The 16,862-nt window shown below is 44.1% G+C and overlaps 1 protein-coding gene across 1 annotated transcript in view; it reads left to right on the forward strand.

The window, feature by feature from the left end:
• Window positions 1-12,560, forward strand: part of LOC122543909 (uncharacterized) — a 35,018-nt gene extending 22,458 nt beyond the window's left edge. Inside the window, exons 1-2 of the mRNA XM_043683022.2 lie at window positions 4,895-4,959; window positions 6,950-12,560. Coding sequence (XP_043538957.2) covers window positions 7,344-8,018 — 675 coding nt within the window. The 5' untranslated portion in view covers window positions 4,895-4,959; window positions 6,950-7,343 and the 3' untranslated portion in view covers window positions 8,019-12,560. Of the gene's footprint in view, window positions 4,960-6,949 lie in introns of the transcript that reaches the window.
• The last annotated feature ends 4,302 nt before the right edge of the window (window positions 12,561-16,862 follow it).

The following is a 16,862-nucleotide window of genomic DNA, read 5'->3' on the forward strand; positions in this document are numbered from 1 at the left end:
AATGCAGAAAAAAAAAATTGGTTTGAAACTCGTTGCTTTTTCTTTTTCTCATCTGAGTGTTGAACGTTACCTAATCAGGGCTCAGAAAGAACAGTCTTGGGGTGGGGGGAGCTGAAAGAGGATTGTCTGACAAGAACAGAACTTCATCCTGGTCACAGTCTTTCAGGATCTCGTGGGAGAGCCAAACCTCACCGGCTTTCTCACCTCTTCACTGACAGTTAAGTCCCCGTGTGAGTTAATCCTGAAGCGTGTACAAAATATTTCCCAGCCACTCTCTACCATCATTCATAGTTGCTTTATAGCTCTACTTGGAATCAGGAAGATCAACAAAGAATACGGGAAACATGTCAAATCAAAGATTGGTGTCAAACTGTGATCTACTCCTGACTGAAAGTAATACAGCAGAATTATATTTCTAGTCTAAAAGTGATATTGTTTTGTATCCACTATTTTAAGGCAGATCTTAATTAATTTAAAATAAATTTGATTAAAAATAAAAAACAATGAGTTCACAGGAGCCTGTAAATATCTGGGACAATTCACAGAATCTCAATATTGCTGAATGAAGTCAATGAAGCATATTGATGCCAATCTCCTACATTTCCTCATACCCTGAATGATGTTTCTATTTAAATAATAATCCACGAATGCATCAATTGAGCCTGTCTCCAGCAGACTTTCAGATAAGTTATACAATTGATATCTCTAAATAAAGATGAAATTGTGTGGGAGACAACAGGATAACCAACAATGCACAAATGGGAACAACCACAAGGGTCACATCCTGACAGTTATTCTAAGATTACTCCACTACTCACTCTGCTGAAGATTGTAAGCCCAATGTGAGAAACCTCCAGGACTGGACTGTAAGAAAGTTGGGTTTTAGCATCCTGACTGGAATCTGTCAGGAACCACAGAAGTCCTTACTAACAAACAAACACAAAAGTAGAAATTGCTGGAAAAACTCAGGAGGTCAGGCAGCATCTCTAGAAAGAAAACAATGTTTTGAGTTCAGTTACCTTCTTCAGAACTAACCTTGTGGGCGGCACGGTGGCACAGTGGTTAGCACTGCTGCCTCGCAGCGCCAGAGACCCGGGTTCAATTCCCGCCTCAGGCGACTGACTGTGTGGAGTTTGCACGTTCTCCCCGTGTCTGCGTGGGTTTCCTCCGGGTGCTCCGGTTTCCTCCCACAGTCCAAAGATGTGCAGGTCAGGTGAATTGGCCATGCTAAATTGCCCATAGTGTTAGGTATAGGGGTAAATGTAGGGGTATGGGTGGGTTGCGCTTCGGCGGGTCGGTGTGGACTTGTTGGGCCGAAGGGCCTGTTTCCATACAGTAATGTAATCTAATCTAATCTTTACCATAAAGCTGTCTGGGGTTTTACCTCTCAGTGTAGGTCTAGGAGTGAATAATGCCCTACTCCCTGCATTGTCTGATACAAAACTATATTTGGAACAAGATGATCTCCAATTCCAGTAGAACAGAGACAAATATCATCCACAGTTGAAGGAGACCAAAGCAGCCACTGATATTAATGACTTGAATCAACGCACCAATTGTGGTGTCGCAACCTTACTGCTGATGCAATAATAAGTAGGAAAGCAATTTGTCAGGCTATAAAGAGTCCGTGAAGGGATACAAACAAGTTATGTGAATAGAAAAAGCTTTGACAGATGGATTATAATGTGGGGTGATGTGAATGTATCCATTTTGGTAGGAGAGAACAAAAAGCAGTTTATTGAATGGAGACAGACTGCAGAATGCTGTAATGCAGAGAGATCTGGGTATCCTTATATGTGAATCTCAAACAGCATGCTGGTACAGCATGAAATTCTGAAGACAAATTGAATTTTGGTATTAATTGCAAGGGGGATACAGTATAATAATAAGGAAGTAGTGCTAAAACCACAAAGTGCCCTGGTGAATCTGCACCTGGATTACTGTATCTAGTTTTGCCTGCTTAGGGAAGTTTATACTTGTATTAAAATCAGTTCATAGAAGACTCACTCAGATGATTCCAGCAATGAAGAGGTTGTCTTCTGAGTAAAGATTGTGCAAGTTGGAGTTTAGGAGGATGAGAAGTGATCTTACTGAATTGTATAAGATGCTGGAGGGCTTGACAGAGTGCACACTGAGCGACTATTTCCTCGCAGGGAATCTTGAACTTCTAGCCACTATTTAAAAGTCAAGAGTTTCACATTTAAGACTGAGATGAGGAGGGATTCATTACTTTGAATACTGTTAGTCTTCGGATTCAGAGAGCAGTGGAGATTAGGTCATTGAATTTACACAGAATGGAGGTAAATATATTTCATTGTACAAAGGAATCAATTGTAATGTTTACTTGAATTTCTCTAACATTGCTGTTCATACTGACGCTGACACTTTACCCCAGTGTTAGTTGGGTTGATTGCTCTTGTACACTCAATGGGACAAAAGCTTTTGCTTTGTAGGTGTGTACATAATAGTGTGTATGTGTCCGCTGTTGCGGGAGGCAGGGTGCAGTTGTGATGCCAGTATGTTTGTCAGTCTCTGTTTGTGCAGGAGTATATATGTGTGTTGTGTGTGTGCTTATTTGCTATAACACAAACCTTCCTCTCTCTGACCACATTATGTTTGTTCTCTGAAAATTCCATAGAGCGATTTGTACGAAACATTTAGGAAATTGCTCATCCAGGGTGAAGCCACAGGTTGACAGTGTGCTGTGTAAAAACTGACATCTGCACCAGACCCCATTTCTCCTGGAATAATATGAAATATCTGCTGTTTTCCAGACCCCTTCCTTTCCCCTTATTACTGTCCTCAGATAATTCATAGATTACTTTTGTACATCATCCTTCAACATGCCAAACGTCTTCATCTTAAATATTTCCATCAGTCTGAATAACAGCATGGAAATGCTATCATCACAAGAATCAATTCGGAAAAACTGTCATTCAAATTTTAAGGCTTCCTGGAATAACACACTGATATTCCTTTCTAACACCAATCTATATCATCATCCAAGTTCTACATTTCAATCTGGTTGTCCAATAGAGAAAACATATATTCTTTAATCTTTTTGAACCTGATTCAGTACATTCCCCCAAACACATGCTGCAACAGTTTATCTTTGAGATCAGTTGTTTCTTTATAGTCTTTGTTTTTATATTTCAAAATGTACTTTATTTGTTTTTTAAAAAATCTTTAACAGCATACAAAGGTTCGAAATCAGTTCAAAATCACCCCACCCCCAACTTCATTCTGTGTCCAGCCCTCCCTCTCCTCCCCACCTCCTTCACCTGACATAGCTGTCCATCTGGGTGGTAAAAACAATGACTGCAGATGCTGGAAACCAGATTCTGGATTAGTGGTGCTGGAAGAGCACAGCAATTCAGGCAGCATCCGAGGATAGGCGAAATCGACGGTTTTGCCCGAAACGTCGATTATAGCTGTCCATCTTCCTTCTCGCCTATCTGCTCCACCCTTCCCATTGACGAATCACAATAATCCCCTATCTGCATTCACCTATCACCATCCCACCTACCTTTCCTCAGCCCCACCTCCTCCCCCCATTATTTCTGAGCTCTCTTGCCCCTCCCTAGTGCTGATGAAGAGTTCTGATCCCAAATGTGGACTTTCCTGCTTTTCCGATACTGTCTGACCTACTGTGTTTTTCCATTCCACTATCTCTAAATCAGTTCTGTACAGTTCTTGCAGAATTTTGACTTTCCTCAGAGCTTCTCTGATGTCCTGAATGGTGCCAGTATTAATCTTCTCCATAACCAGTCCTAGCCCTGCTGCCAATTCATTTGTTGAAACCTGGGACTTGCCTTGTCCAATATTGACATTTCTTTTTTGCCCACTTCTTCTGTTAAATCAGACCTTGACTTATAAGACAAAGGAGCAGCATTAGGCCATTCAGTACATTGAGTCTGCTCTGCCCTTCAGTCATGGCTGACATGTTTCTCAACATCATTCTCTTGCATTCACCCTGTAACCCCTTCATACTCAAGAAACTATCTGTCAGCCTTAAATATACTCAATGACCTGGCCTCCACAATCTTCTGTGGCAATCAATTCCGTTGATTCACCACTCTGGTTGAAGACATTTCTCCTTATCTCTTTACTCTAAGGTAATGCCCTCGGATCCTTGTCTCTCCGACCAATGGAAACATCTTCCCAACATCCACTCTGTCCAGTGCATTCAGTATTCTGTATGTTTCAATTAGAACCCTCCCTCATCCTTCTAAACTCCATAGAGGATTAACCAGAGTCCTCAAACATTCCTCATATGTTACTCTTTTCATTCCTGAGACCATTCTCGTGAAACTCCTCTAAACACACTCCAGGGCCAATACATCTTTCCTGAGATATGGAGGTGAAAACTGTGCACAATACTCCAAAGGTGGTCTGACAAGAGCAACGTAGAGCATCAGAAGGAAATCTCTGCTTTTACACTCAAGTCCTCTCAAAATAAATACCATCATTGTATTTGCCTCCCTAACTACTGACTCAACCTCCATGATTACCTGGACTAGAACTCCCAAGTCTCTTTGGTAGGAAGAATAGAGGCATGGACTATTTTCTAAATGGGGAGAAAATTCAAAAGTCTGACACTTTCCCCACGTTGTACTCCATTATTTACGAATTTGTCTGAACATATTCCCCTATTTCAGAAGCAAATGTGGAAACGTTTGCACCGGCCCCAGAAAGGTCGAGGTTTTCCCTGGCGTTTGACACAAATGAAGTTTCCAAATAAGGGAAGGTTTCAGAGATTGAAGGAGGGCCGACCTCGGTCCCGCCCCTCATTTGCCACGATTGGCTGTAAGGCCTGCCGCTCTCGTCCGGCTTTTACCATTGGTCTGGAGCCTCCACCAACCAAATGGGTAACGTGAACTGAGCACGCGCATGTGTGAAGCTGATGCAGGATGGAGAATTGTTCGTAACTAAATTCGCGGAGTTTTAAACATCTACCGGGTGAGCTGCATTTAACATTCTGTGTAATCTAGAGTCGAATAAGAAACTACCGATTCAGGTTTTCCTTAAGCGAGCAGCAGTTTCGAGCTTTGGTGGTGTTTTCGTGAATGGGCTGCGTTAATGACCGCCATCTTTATAGGGGCAGGGTGCAGCAGGGTACATGCGCAGTGCCATCTGCATGGCGGCGCAATGCGAGCTAGGGCGCATGCGCATCCGTCAGCACTCGCTGGGCAGGACAATGAAGTGGATCTGGGTGAGATCAGGAGCTGACACCGATAGAATTAGGGTGTTATCAGAAAATGAAGGTTGACAGGCAGGAGAATATGTGAAATGCTGATTTGGAGAGCTGGCTTAGACACAACGGGTTGAATTCCCCACTTCAAAAGTTCTGTGCTTCATTCAGCCCGCTGTTTGTACCAGTTTTCTGTAAAACCAAAATCACCTAATCCCACTGCCCTAGCTCCACATTCCCCCAGCACTGTCAAGTATTTATTATGTTCAGATGATATAAACGATTTCGACTTGAATGTAGGACGTTTGATCAGTAAATTCACGGGGGGGGGGGGGGGGGGGTTACGAAAATTGATGGGATAGTAAATAGTTAGATTATAGGCTATGATGTGGAGATGCTGGTGTTGGACAAAGTAAAATAATCACACAAAACCAGTTTATAGTCCCAACAGGTTTATTTGAAAGTACAAGCTTTTGGAACACTGCTCCTTCGTCAGGTAGCTAGTAGATTTGTTCAATACATTGCATCAATTGTATGATACTTTTGATCTTTTACTGTACATTCTGTGTCCTATGACCCTGCTGCACTAGCTACCTGACAAAGGAGCAGCGCTGCAAAAGCTTGTACTTTCAAATAAACCTGTTGGACTATAATGTGGTGTTGTGTGATTTTTAATTTAGATTACAGGAGGATTCATAGAATAGAATCCCTACAGCATGAAATCTGTCCATTTGAATCCACACTTACCCTCCGAAGAGCATCCCATCAGAACCACCCCTCCACCCAATCCCTGTAACACTGCATTTCCTATGGCTAATCCACCTAGTCTGCACATCCCTGGACATTACGGGGCAATTCAGCATGGCCAATCCACCTAACCTCATACAGATGAAAGGGCAAAACAGTTCCCTATAGAACAAATCATTCCAGTTTTTATCCTATACTGACAATAGTAGATGTTGTTTGCATGGTATTAGAAGGAAATGATTTGCCAATGGGAAACTTGAAAATCTTGTGCAGTCACTTCATTTATACAGGATTGGGTTCGGTTTACAGAATCCCTATAGTGTGGAAAAAGGACATTATTCCCATCAGGTGTGCACTGATCCTTAAAAGAGCATCCCACCTAGAGAAGGCCTCCACCCTGTTCCCATAAACCTGCATTTACCATGGCTAATCCACTTAGCCTGCACATCCCTGGGCACTACAGGGCAATTTGGCATGGCCAAGCCACCTAACCTGCACATCTTTGGACTGTGGGAGGAAACCAGAGCAGCTGGAGGAAACCCATGCAGAGCGGGGAGAATGTGCAAACTCCAGATATGCTAATCAGATGAGCTGACTAGTGGTAAATGGAATTCATTCCAGATAAGTGTGAGGTAATGCATTTGAGCAGAAGAAACAAGGCAAGGGAATATATGATGAATGGTAGGATACTGAGGTGCACTAAGGATCAGAGGAACCTTGGTGCACATATCCACTGGCCTGTCAAGGAGTGGGGCAGGTAGATAAAGTGGTTAAGAAGGCATGTGGGATACTTGCCTTTCTTAACTAAGGCATAGAGTTTATTACAGGGAGGTTGTGCTGAAACTGTATAAACTGTTGGTTAAGCCACAGCTAGAGCACTGTGTGCAGTTCTGGAATCCATATTATAGGAGAGATATGATTCAACTGCAGAGGTTGTGCACAGGCTATAACTGTTTATTTTCAATCTGTATCTGATACTGATAGGTGATAATTCTTGTAATCTTATTACAGAACATTGAAAGGAAGGATTTACAGAAAGGTATAAGGAATCAAACACCATGCTGAGGTCGAACACATTCACTTGAGTCACCCAGTCCTGAATATCATCGACATTTGACTGTAGACAGAGAAATATTTTTTTGTGACTGTGGCAAAAGATTTCAGATATCAGTGTGACTGGAAAAATACCAAGACACTTATACACACAAACATCTGAGTGGAAGTGTCCCAGTGGAAAGAGCTTGAACAAGCCACATAACCTGAGTGCAAGTGTTGCAGTGGACTGATTGTACAAAAAGGTTTAACCAGTTATAGAAAGTTTTAAAAGGTACCATATCATTCACAGCAGGGAGGGATCATTGACGTATCCTATGTGTAGATAAGGAAATAAACAGACACATGCGCTATGGAGAAACCATGGAAATGTGAGGACTGTGGTAAAGGATTCAATTATCCATCCCGGCTAGAAATTCATCGACGCAGTCACACTGGGGAGAAGCCATTCACCTGCTGTGTGTGTGGGAGGGGATTCACTGATACAACCAAACTTGTATTACATCAGCGAACACACACTGAGGAGAGGCCGTTCCACTGCACTCATTGTGGAATGATGTTCAGGAGTGCCTCCACCCTGCTGAGACACCAGCAGCTTCACTCTGGGGAGAGACCATTCACCTGCTCTGTTTGCGGGAAAGGATTCGCCCAGTCCTCTGGCCTTTGTACACACCAGCGAATTCACAACGAGGAGAGGCCGTTTGGTTGCACTCACTGTGGGAAAAGATTCAGGCAGTTTTCTGAGCTCAGCGCACATCAATGGGTTCACACCGGGGAGAGGCCATTCACTTGCTCCATGTGTGGAAAGGGATTCACTCAGTCATCCACCCTCCTGAGACACCAGCGAGTTCACACTGAGGAGAGGCCATTCAGCTGCACTTCGTGTGGTAAGAGTTTTCGGCAGTCATCTGACCTCAAAGCGCACCAGAGAGTTCACACTGGGGAGAGACCATTCAGCTGTTCCGTGTGTGGGAAGAGATTCACTCGGTCATCCCATTTACTGACACATCAGAGAGTTCATACATGACTGCAGTGGTTTGATTCCACTGTAACTGCTGCTGTCAGTTACGTCAGAGATTGCCCGCCTGACAATGTCATTTACATCAAGGAGCCTGAACAAATCTGGAAGGAACAGGTGGATTTCTGTCCACCGGTGGAATTATGCTGAACACTAAAGAAGGTGGTTGTGGTTGTCAGGGGTCAATTATCTCATTCCCATGACATCACTGCAGGGTCATATGCCTAAACATCTTCTGTACTTCATCAATGCCCACTCCCCCATCATAAGGACAGGAGTGGAGTTGTTCGTTGATGATTGCACAATATTCAGCACTGTTTACAAATCCTCATAAACTGAAGCGGTCTAGGTCCTTATGAAGCAAGTTATGGCAGTATCTAGGCTTGGGCTAATAAGTGGCAGGCAATGGCCATCTCCAAAATCAGAGAATCCAACTGCCTCCTCTTGCCAATCAATTGCATTACAATCCCTGAATCCCTCACTATCAAAATCCTGGTGCATGCCATTGACCAGAAACTGAGCTGGACAAGCCATATAAATACTGCCTGCTACACAGCAGATCAGAGCTGAAGAAGGACTTATGCCCGAAACGTCGATTCTCCTGTTCCTTGGATGCTGCCTGACCTGCTGCGCTTTTCCAGCAACACATTTTCAGCTCTGATCTCCAGCATCTGCAGCCCTCACTTTCTCACACAGCAGATCAGAGGCTAGGAATCCTGAAGTGATTAACTCACCTCCTGTCTCCCCAAACCCTGTCCACCATCTACAAGGCGCAAGTCAGGATTGTGTTGGGAATGCTGTTCACTTGACTGGGTTAGTGCCGTTACAATACCTGAGACTTAAGCAGCTTTATACCATATGGGATGAAACAGCCTGCTTGATTGGCACCACATCCACTAGCAACGTAAAAGGACACGGACATCACATGTCATGAGCATGGCCAACTGCAAATTCCCTCTGAGCCGAACACCAGCTTAACTGTGAAAACATACCAGCATTCATCGCCACTGGGTCAAAATCCTGGAACTCCCTCCCGAACAGGAATGTGGCTGTTGCTGAAGAAGGACTGCAGCAGCTGAAGAAGTCACCTTCTCCAGGGCAATTTGGGATGGACATAAATGCTGGGCCTAGTGAATGGCTTCTCCATACCCTGGACAAATTTTTCAAAAACTGTTTTATTTCTGCTCAAGTTGACAAAACTCTATAACTGGCTTGAGTTTAATATTCTGGATATGTCACAGGTTTTCAGGGCTGTGGTGTCCCTTTTCAAAAGAACCCTCTGTGATCTTTTCCCTGAACTTTTTCTTCTTTCATCTTTCATCACAGAATCATAGGATTGTTACAGCACAGAAGGAGGCTGATCTGCCCTTCATGCCTGCACTGGCTATATCCCTGAGTGCCAATCTCCTGCCTTTTCCGCCTACCTCTGCACACCATTTCTATTCAAATAATCATTCAGTGCCCTCATGAATGCCTCAGTTGGACCTGTCTCCACCACATTTCTAGGCAGTACATTACTTGCTTCATTTGGATGTCTCTTTAAAAATGGGATCCGGCTGTTACTCACAAGCCCAGCATTTGTTGTTGATTCCTGATTTTCCGTTGAGTGGTTTGCTAGGCCATTTCAGAGGGCAGTTAAGAGTCTACCACATTATCGGTTTTAATTCATACGTAGGACAAATTGGGGAAGATTTCCCTCCTTAAAGGAGGGTGGTGAACCATAGAATCCCTATAATGTGGAAACAGGCCATTTGGCCCAACAAGTCCACATTGACTCTCCGAAGAGTAACCCACCCATTCCCCTACCCTATTACTCTACATTTACCTCTGACCAATGCACCTAATCTACATATCCCTCAACACTATGGGCAATTTAGCTTGGTCAATTTATATAACATACACATCTTTGGATTGTGGGAGGAAACCCACACAGACACGGGGAGAATGTGCAAACTCCGTACAGACAGTCGCCCAAGGTTGGAATCGAACTGCTGTGAGGTGGCAGTGCTAATCACTGTGCCACTCGTGGGTTTTGTAAACAACAGTCTATGGTCACCATTACCGAGACCAGGATTTTTAAAAAAATAGAAAAATTCTCAACAGGAGGCTAGTTTATAATGAGATTATAAACAGTTACTTCAATCCTAAATTGATCTTGTTGCAAAATCTACGATTCAGTGTCTGAAAGGTTTCACTGATTTACATCTCCAATTAGAAAGTAATGATTAGTCCTAGCTGACAATTCTTACTGACTTGCACATTGTAAACAGTGACACCTGAATTATAGAATTAAATGACCAAGGAACAGTATTGTGATATATCTTACAGGCACATGAATAAAAGCTTTATTAATCAACATTGATATTGCTGAAGTTTGGGAGTTGCTGAGTTCAATCATTTATGACACAGCTGCAGCAACATTTGGTAAAGTCAGAACACACAACAAAAGCCTGCTCGTCAGGGCTGATATCTGTCTTTGAAGCAAAAAGCAAAGCCAACTTGCTGCAAAACATAACAGCTGGAGCACTGCATCATCTAAAAGTTAGGGAGATACTGTGCAAAATAAATACTGGATCAAACACGTTAACAACTCCAAACTGGTTGTGGCAGTGGAAATCTACATGATGTGCATCAGCTGAGCACTTGATTTAAGTCTCGCCAAAGCTGTCTCCCTGATAACAGCAGATGGTGAAATAAAGCATAAGTAATGTCCTACGTTATCTGTCTTTCTGGTTCATTCATCTAGCAATGTATTTACATAGGGTCCAATCTTATCATCAGTATGAGAGTCTGCTTCTATTGCAGATCCGTATCATCATGGGTGTGAACATTTTTATAATAAATTATTCAAATTATTTGGGTTTTCTCTGCCTGGCCTCCTCCTGTCCACATTCCACACCTCAAACCTCAAGAAGATTATTCCTTTGCAATTCTTAGTCCTCTTTAAGTGTAAACATTTCCATTCTTCTAGCAACCTGTCTTAGAATTCTCTTCTACAAGCAGACCATCTCTCGGAGAGAAATTAGCGCTAAGAGGAAACAAGAGGCTATAATTATTGGGGAATGGTGTCCTGTGTATTACATTATCTCCAACTTGGGTTGATCACCCAGATTGCAATAGGGATGGGATTGGATGGTCAAAACTGCAAGTTTTTATGAGAAAGAGGAGAATCTGTTTGCATCACTCGTTGTAAGTCTGTAAGTTCATATGCTCTTTCTGTGACTCAAACAGTTCTTCACAAGAAACAATATGGGTCTTCCAAGAATCTCAGTGATTGATTGAAATAGTACAATTCAAAGATTCTTCATCCAGGTTGAAATCAGAGGCTGTGTGTGTAAAGCCTAAAATCAGTCCTCAGTTCTTCCTGAACAACATGAAGTGCTTCCTACTTCCCAGATCCCTGCCTTTCCACTCACTGTTATTCTTAGATACTTCATACATTCTTAGTGTAAATCATCCTCTAACACGTTCATGGATTATTCTTTCAAACTTTCCATTGGTGTTACCAAGAATGGTTTCACTGCTATCACCTGAATCAGTTCTGAACTCCTGTTGGTTTAATTTGAAAGTTTCCTAAAGTAATACATTGATCCAGATCCTCTCACTTAACATCAATTCATACCCCCATTTGAATTCCAGATTTTAATGTAACTATTAATGGAAAAGCATGTTGAATGTAATCACTTTGTAGTTAATTCAGAATAGCCTGTTCATACGACAAGATTGTTTTAGAGATCAATTTCTCCTTTGTAGACTGTGTTCTGAATGATGACAGTATTACCCTCCTCCCTAAACAGCCCTAGCCCATCTGACAGACATTTATTGAAAGCAAATCTCAACAAAGAAATAAAACTGGATGGACCACCGGCTTCAACCCAGACAACGACAGAAAACATGCCTTTTTGACCCTGCGAGGTCTTCTTTACTAACATCTAGAAGCTGGGAGAGCTGTCTCACAGATTAGTCCAGCAACAGCCTGACATAGTTATCCTCATGGAATCACACCATACAGACAATGTCGCAGACAGCACCATCATCCCTGGATATGCCCTGTCCCACCAGCAGAGATGACAACGCACTGGTGTACAACTGGGTGAGAGTTTTCTTGGGAATCAACATTGACTCTGGACCTCATGAAATCTCATGGCTTCAGGTTAAACATCATCAAGGAAACTTCATGTTAGTTACCACATACCATCCTCCCTCAGCTGATGAATCTGTGTTCTTGCATGTTGAATAATACTTGGAGGAAGCAGTAAGGATGCAAAGGTCATAAAATGTTCTCTGGATGGAGAATTTCAATGTCCATCATAAAGAGTGAATCAGCAGCAGCACTACTGATTAAGCTGGTCAGGTCCTAAAGGACATAGCTGCTTGACTGGGTCTGCGGCAATTGATGAAGGAACCCACAACCCCACCTTAGCTATAACTGAGTAGTACAAGATGGCCAACAACATTTTTTTGAGGTTGCAACTGACAATATTTGACATTTGATTCAACTTTGTAAGGAGAAACTCTGTGGGGACTGCAGATGCTGGAGGTCAGAGTCAAAAAGTGTGGTGCTGGAAAAGCACAGCCAGTCAGGCAGCATCTGAGGAGCAGGAGAGTTGACATTTCGAGCATAAGCTCCTGATGAAGACCTTATGCTCGAAACATTGACTCTCTTACTCCTTGGATGCTGCCTGACCGGCTATGCTTTTCCAGCACCACACGTTTTGACTTCAACTCTGTAAGCCATCGATAAAACAATTTAACATTTGCAGCTAACACATAAGATACAAAACTTGAACAATAGAAGCCATAGAACATTTAAAGAATAACATTTGCAACTCTGTAAACCATAGATAAAACAAATAACATTTGCAGCTTACACTTAAGATAACAACATTAGACCTCATACTAATGAGTTGTTTAATCAATAATTATCAAACCAAATTAGTTCATAAAAGGATTCAAACCTGACCCCAAATAGTTAACAATTAGTTCAGCAAATGCAGCAGGAAAGCTCACTTAAGGTATTGGAATTTTAATTGGAATGTGCTAAACCACTTAATTTTGGATCTGATCAAAAGTCAATATTCTTTCGTTTACTCTGAAATGAGAAATTTCTAATTAATTAGTAATTCTGGCAAATATTACTTGGACAGTAATCATTGTGAGAAGTTTCAAAACCATCATTGTGACCATGATTGGGCCCCATCGCGGTGAAAATGCTGAGAGAGCCAATCACAGACCAATAACTCGGCCCTGCTGACCAATATTGAAGTGGGGGGGGGGGGGGTGTTCTAAAGTTAAAATATATACAGACATTCTGAAACCTGTGGGTTCTGCTTCTTTATGTTTGTGCCTTTATGCTTTCTTTTTGCTGAATGCTGTAACTGAGCTGTAACCAAGCAAATCACCTTTTGAATGCATTTCGCGATTCGGACACTCATTGATATAAATGAGATCTATCACTTACCTGCTGCTGCTGCATGTGTTCATGTCAGCATCGGTGAGAGTGACCACAGTACAGTCCTTGTGGAGATGAAATCCCACCTTCAAATTGAGAATAGCCTCCAACGTGTTGCGTGGCAGTATCACCGTGCTAAATGAGGCCGTTTTAAACAGACCTAGCAACTCAAGACTGGGCATCCATGAGGCGTTGTCGGCCATCAACTGTAGCAGAATTGTACTCCAGCACAATCTGCAACCTAATGATCTGGCAGATCCCACATTCAATCATTACCATCAAGCCAGGGGATCAATCTGCAAGCAACACCAGGCATACTTAACAGTTACGTGTCAACCTCGTGAAGGTACTAAACAAGATCGACAGGAAGTGATACAGCTAAGCAACCTAGCAATCAAGAGATCAGATATAAGCTGTGCACTCCTGCCATATTCAGTCATGAATGTTGGTGGACAATTAACGATTCGCTGCAGGAGGAGCTCCACAAATATCCCGAACCTCAAAGACCAAAGAGATCAGTTCATCAGTGCAAAAGACAAGGTTGTAGCATTTGCAGCAATCTTCAGCCAGAAGTGCCAAGCTTCTAGTCAAGTTTTTTGTCACCCTCTAATCTGTATGTCTTTGCTTAATACTGTTAGAAATGGGAAAAGTGTTGTTTTTGCAGATATAGAAAAAGCATACAGAAAAGGGGTATAGCAAGAGAACTATTAACTCTGCAGGTATTTAGGGAAGAGTGTATCTACTTTTCAGTGCATAATTATCGATAATTAAGTACTAACTTTAATGTAGATTTATTAAAGAAAATAATTCCTTTTACCATAATGTTTAAAACAACAGTTTCAGCAAAAAACTAAGATTACTGAAACATATAAGCGAAGCATGAAAAAGATACATTGTTAAGAAGTATGTACAAGAATGGAATGTTTCGGGCATAAGCCCTTCATCAGGAATGAGGAAAGGGTGTTCAGCAGGCTAAGATAAAAGGTAGGGAGGAGGGACTTGGGGGAGGGGCATTAGAAATGTGATAGGTGGAAAGAGGTCAAGGTGAGGGTGATAGGTTAGAGTGGGGTGGGGGCGGAGAGGTCAGGAAGAAGATTGTAGGTTAGGAAGGCAGTGCTGAATTCGATGGATTTGACTGAGACAAGGTGGGGGGAGGGGAAATGAGGAAACTGGTGAAATCCGAGTTCATCCCTTGTGGTTGGAGGGTTCCCAGGCAGAAGATGAGGCGCTCTTCCTCCAACCGTCGTGTTGTTGTGGTCTGACGGTGGAGGAGTCCAAAGACCTGCATATCCTTGGTGGAGTGGGAGGGGGAGTTGAAGTGTTGGGCCACAGGGTGGTTGGGTTGGTTGGTCTGGGTGTCCCAGAGGTGTTCTCTGAAGAGCTCTGCAAGTAGGCGGCCTGCCTCCCCTATCCGCGTTCCGTAAAGACCATTCCTTCCGTGACTCCCTCGTCAGATCCACACCCCCCCACCAACTCAACCTCCACTCCCGGCACCTTGCCCTGCAACCGCAGGAGGTGTAAGACTTGCGCCCACACCTCCCCCCTCACTTCCCTCCAAGGCCCCAAAGGAAACTTCCATATCCGCCAGAAATTTACCTGCACCTCCACACACATTATCTATTGCATCCGCTGCACGCAATGTGGCCTCCTCTATATTGGGGAGACAGGCCGCCTACTTGTAGAGCGCTTCAGAGAACACCTCTGGGACACCCAGACCAACCAACCCAACCACCCTGTGGCCCAACACTTCAACTCCCCCTCCCACTCCACCAATGATATGCAGGTCTTTGGACTCCTCCACCGCCAGACCACAACAACACGACGATTGGAGGAAGAGCGCCTCATCTTCCGCCTGGGAACCCTCCAACCACAAGGGATGAACTCGGATTTCACCAGTTTCCTCATTTCCCCTCCCCCCACCTTGTCTCAGTCAAATCCCTCAAACTCAGCACTGCCCTCCTAACCTGCAATCTTCTTCCCGACCTCTCCGCCCCCACCCCAGTCTGACCTATCACCCTCACCTTGACCTCTTTCCACCTATCACAATATCCAATGCCCCTCCCCCAAGTCCCTCCTCCCTATCTTTTATCTTAGCCTGCTGAACACACTTTCCTCATTCCTGATGAAGGACTTATGCCCGAAACGTCGATTCTCCTGTTCCTTGGATGCTGCCTGACCTGCTGTGCTTTACCAGCAACACATTTTCAGCTCTGATCTCCAGCATCTGCAGACCTCACTTTCTCCTCCAAGAATGGAATGTACCTATGGATAATGAAAGAAGTTACAAAGGGGAACATCGAGATAAGAGTTTAGCGTAATGACAGCACGTGCAAGGGGGAAATTGCCAACTTGGAAAGAAAGGGGCAATGGGCGTGGAGCATAGATGGGTAGAGGTGAAATAGTAAGAGAGATTGGGCAATTAGGAGTCTGGAGAGATGACCTCACTCAGCTCAAAGGGTATAACTGTACAATAACCTAAGTTCTAATTTGCTTATGCAATTGAAGCCCTTACTTGCAAGTTGGTAATAAATTGTCTTGTTTCCATCTTTGGTGGTCTCGTCTAAATTTTATTGATTTTTGTTTCTAACAATACGATCAATAAATGCTGGCCAACTAGCAAGGCCAGTGTCCCACAAATGGTTAAAAAGAAAGCTGGAAACTAGTCTTATTTTAATGGTGACGCAGGTATTTCTGTTAACCCAACGCTTACATTGTTTCATCATGTGCTCCATCTGTTTGAAGCAACAAAGAGAACGCTCCAGTTTCCTCCTGGGATTTGACACAGTTCGTACAGGCTCCGAAAGAGGTTCCAGCAATAAGGGTGTGTCAGATCCAGCCCCGCCCTTCACTCACCTCGATTGGCTGGAGGCCCAGTCCCGCCCTCTATAATGGTCCTCCAGTCCCGCCCTCTGACGGTCCTCCAGCCCCGCCCTTCACTCAATTCGATTGGCTGGAGGCCCAGTCCCGCCCTCTAACGTTCCCGCAACCCCCAACCTCTAATGGTCCTCCAGCCCCGCCCTCCAGCCCCCGCTCCCTGTCGGTCCTCCAGCCCCCGCTCCCTGACGGTCCTCCAGCCCCCGCTCCCTGACGGTCCACCAGCCCCCGCTCCCTGTCGGTCCTCCAGGCCCCGCTCCCTGTCGGTCCTCCTGCCCCCGTTCCCTGTCGGTCCTCCAACCCCGCTCCCTGACCGTTCTCCAGCCCCCGCCCTCTAACGGTCCTCCAGCCCCCGCCCTCTAACGGTCCTCCAGCCCCCGCCCTCTAACGGTCCTCTAACCCCGCCCTCTGACGGTCCTCCAGCCCCCGCCCTCTAACGGTCCTCCAGCCCCCGCCCTCTAACGGTCCTCCAACCCCGCCCTCTAACGGTCCTCCAACCCCGCCCTCTGACGGTCCTCCAGCCCCCG

The sequence above is a fragment of the Chiloscyllium plagiosum genome, unplaced genomic scaffold, assembly GCF_037043375.1.
Source record: "Chiloscyllium plagiosum isolate Xiang-an unplaced genomic scaffold, Cpla_swu_hap1 HiC_scaffold_46, whole genome shotgun sequence".
Taxonomy (NCBI): domain Eukaryota; kingdom Metazoa; phylum Chordata; class Chondrichthyes; order Orectolobiformes; family Hemiscylliidae; genus Chiloscyllium; species Chiloscyllium plagiosum.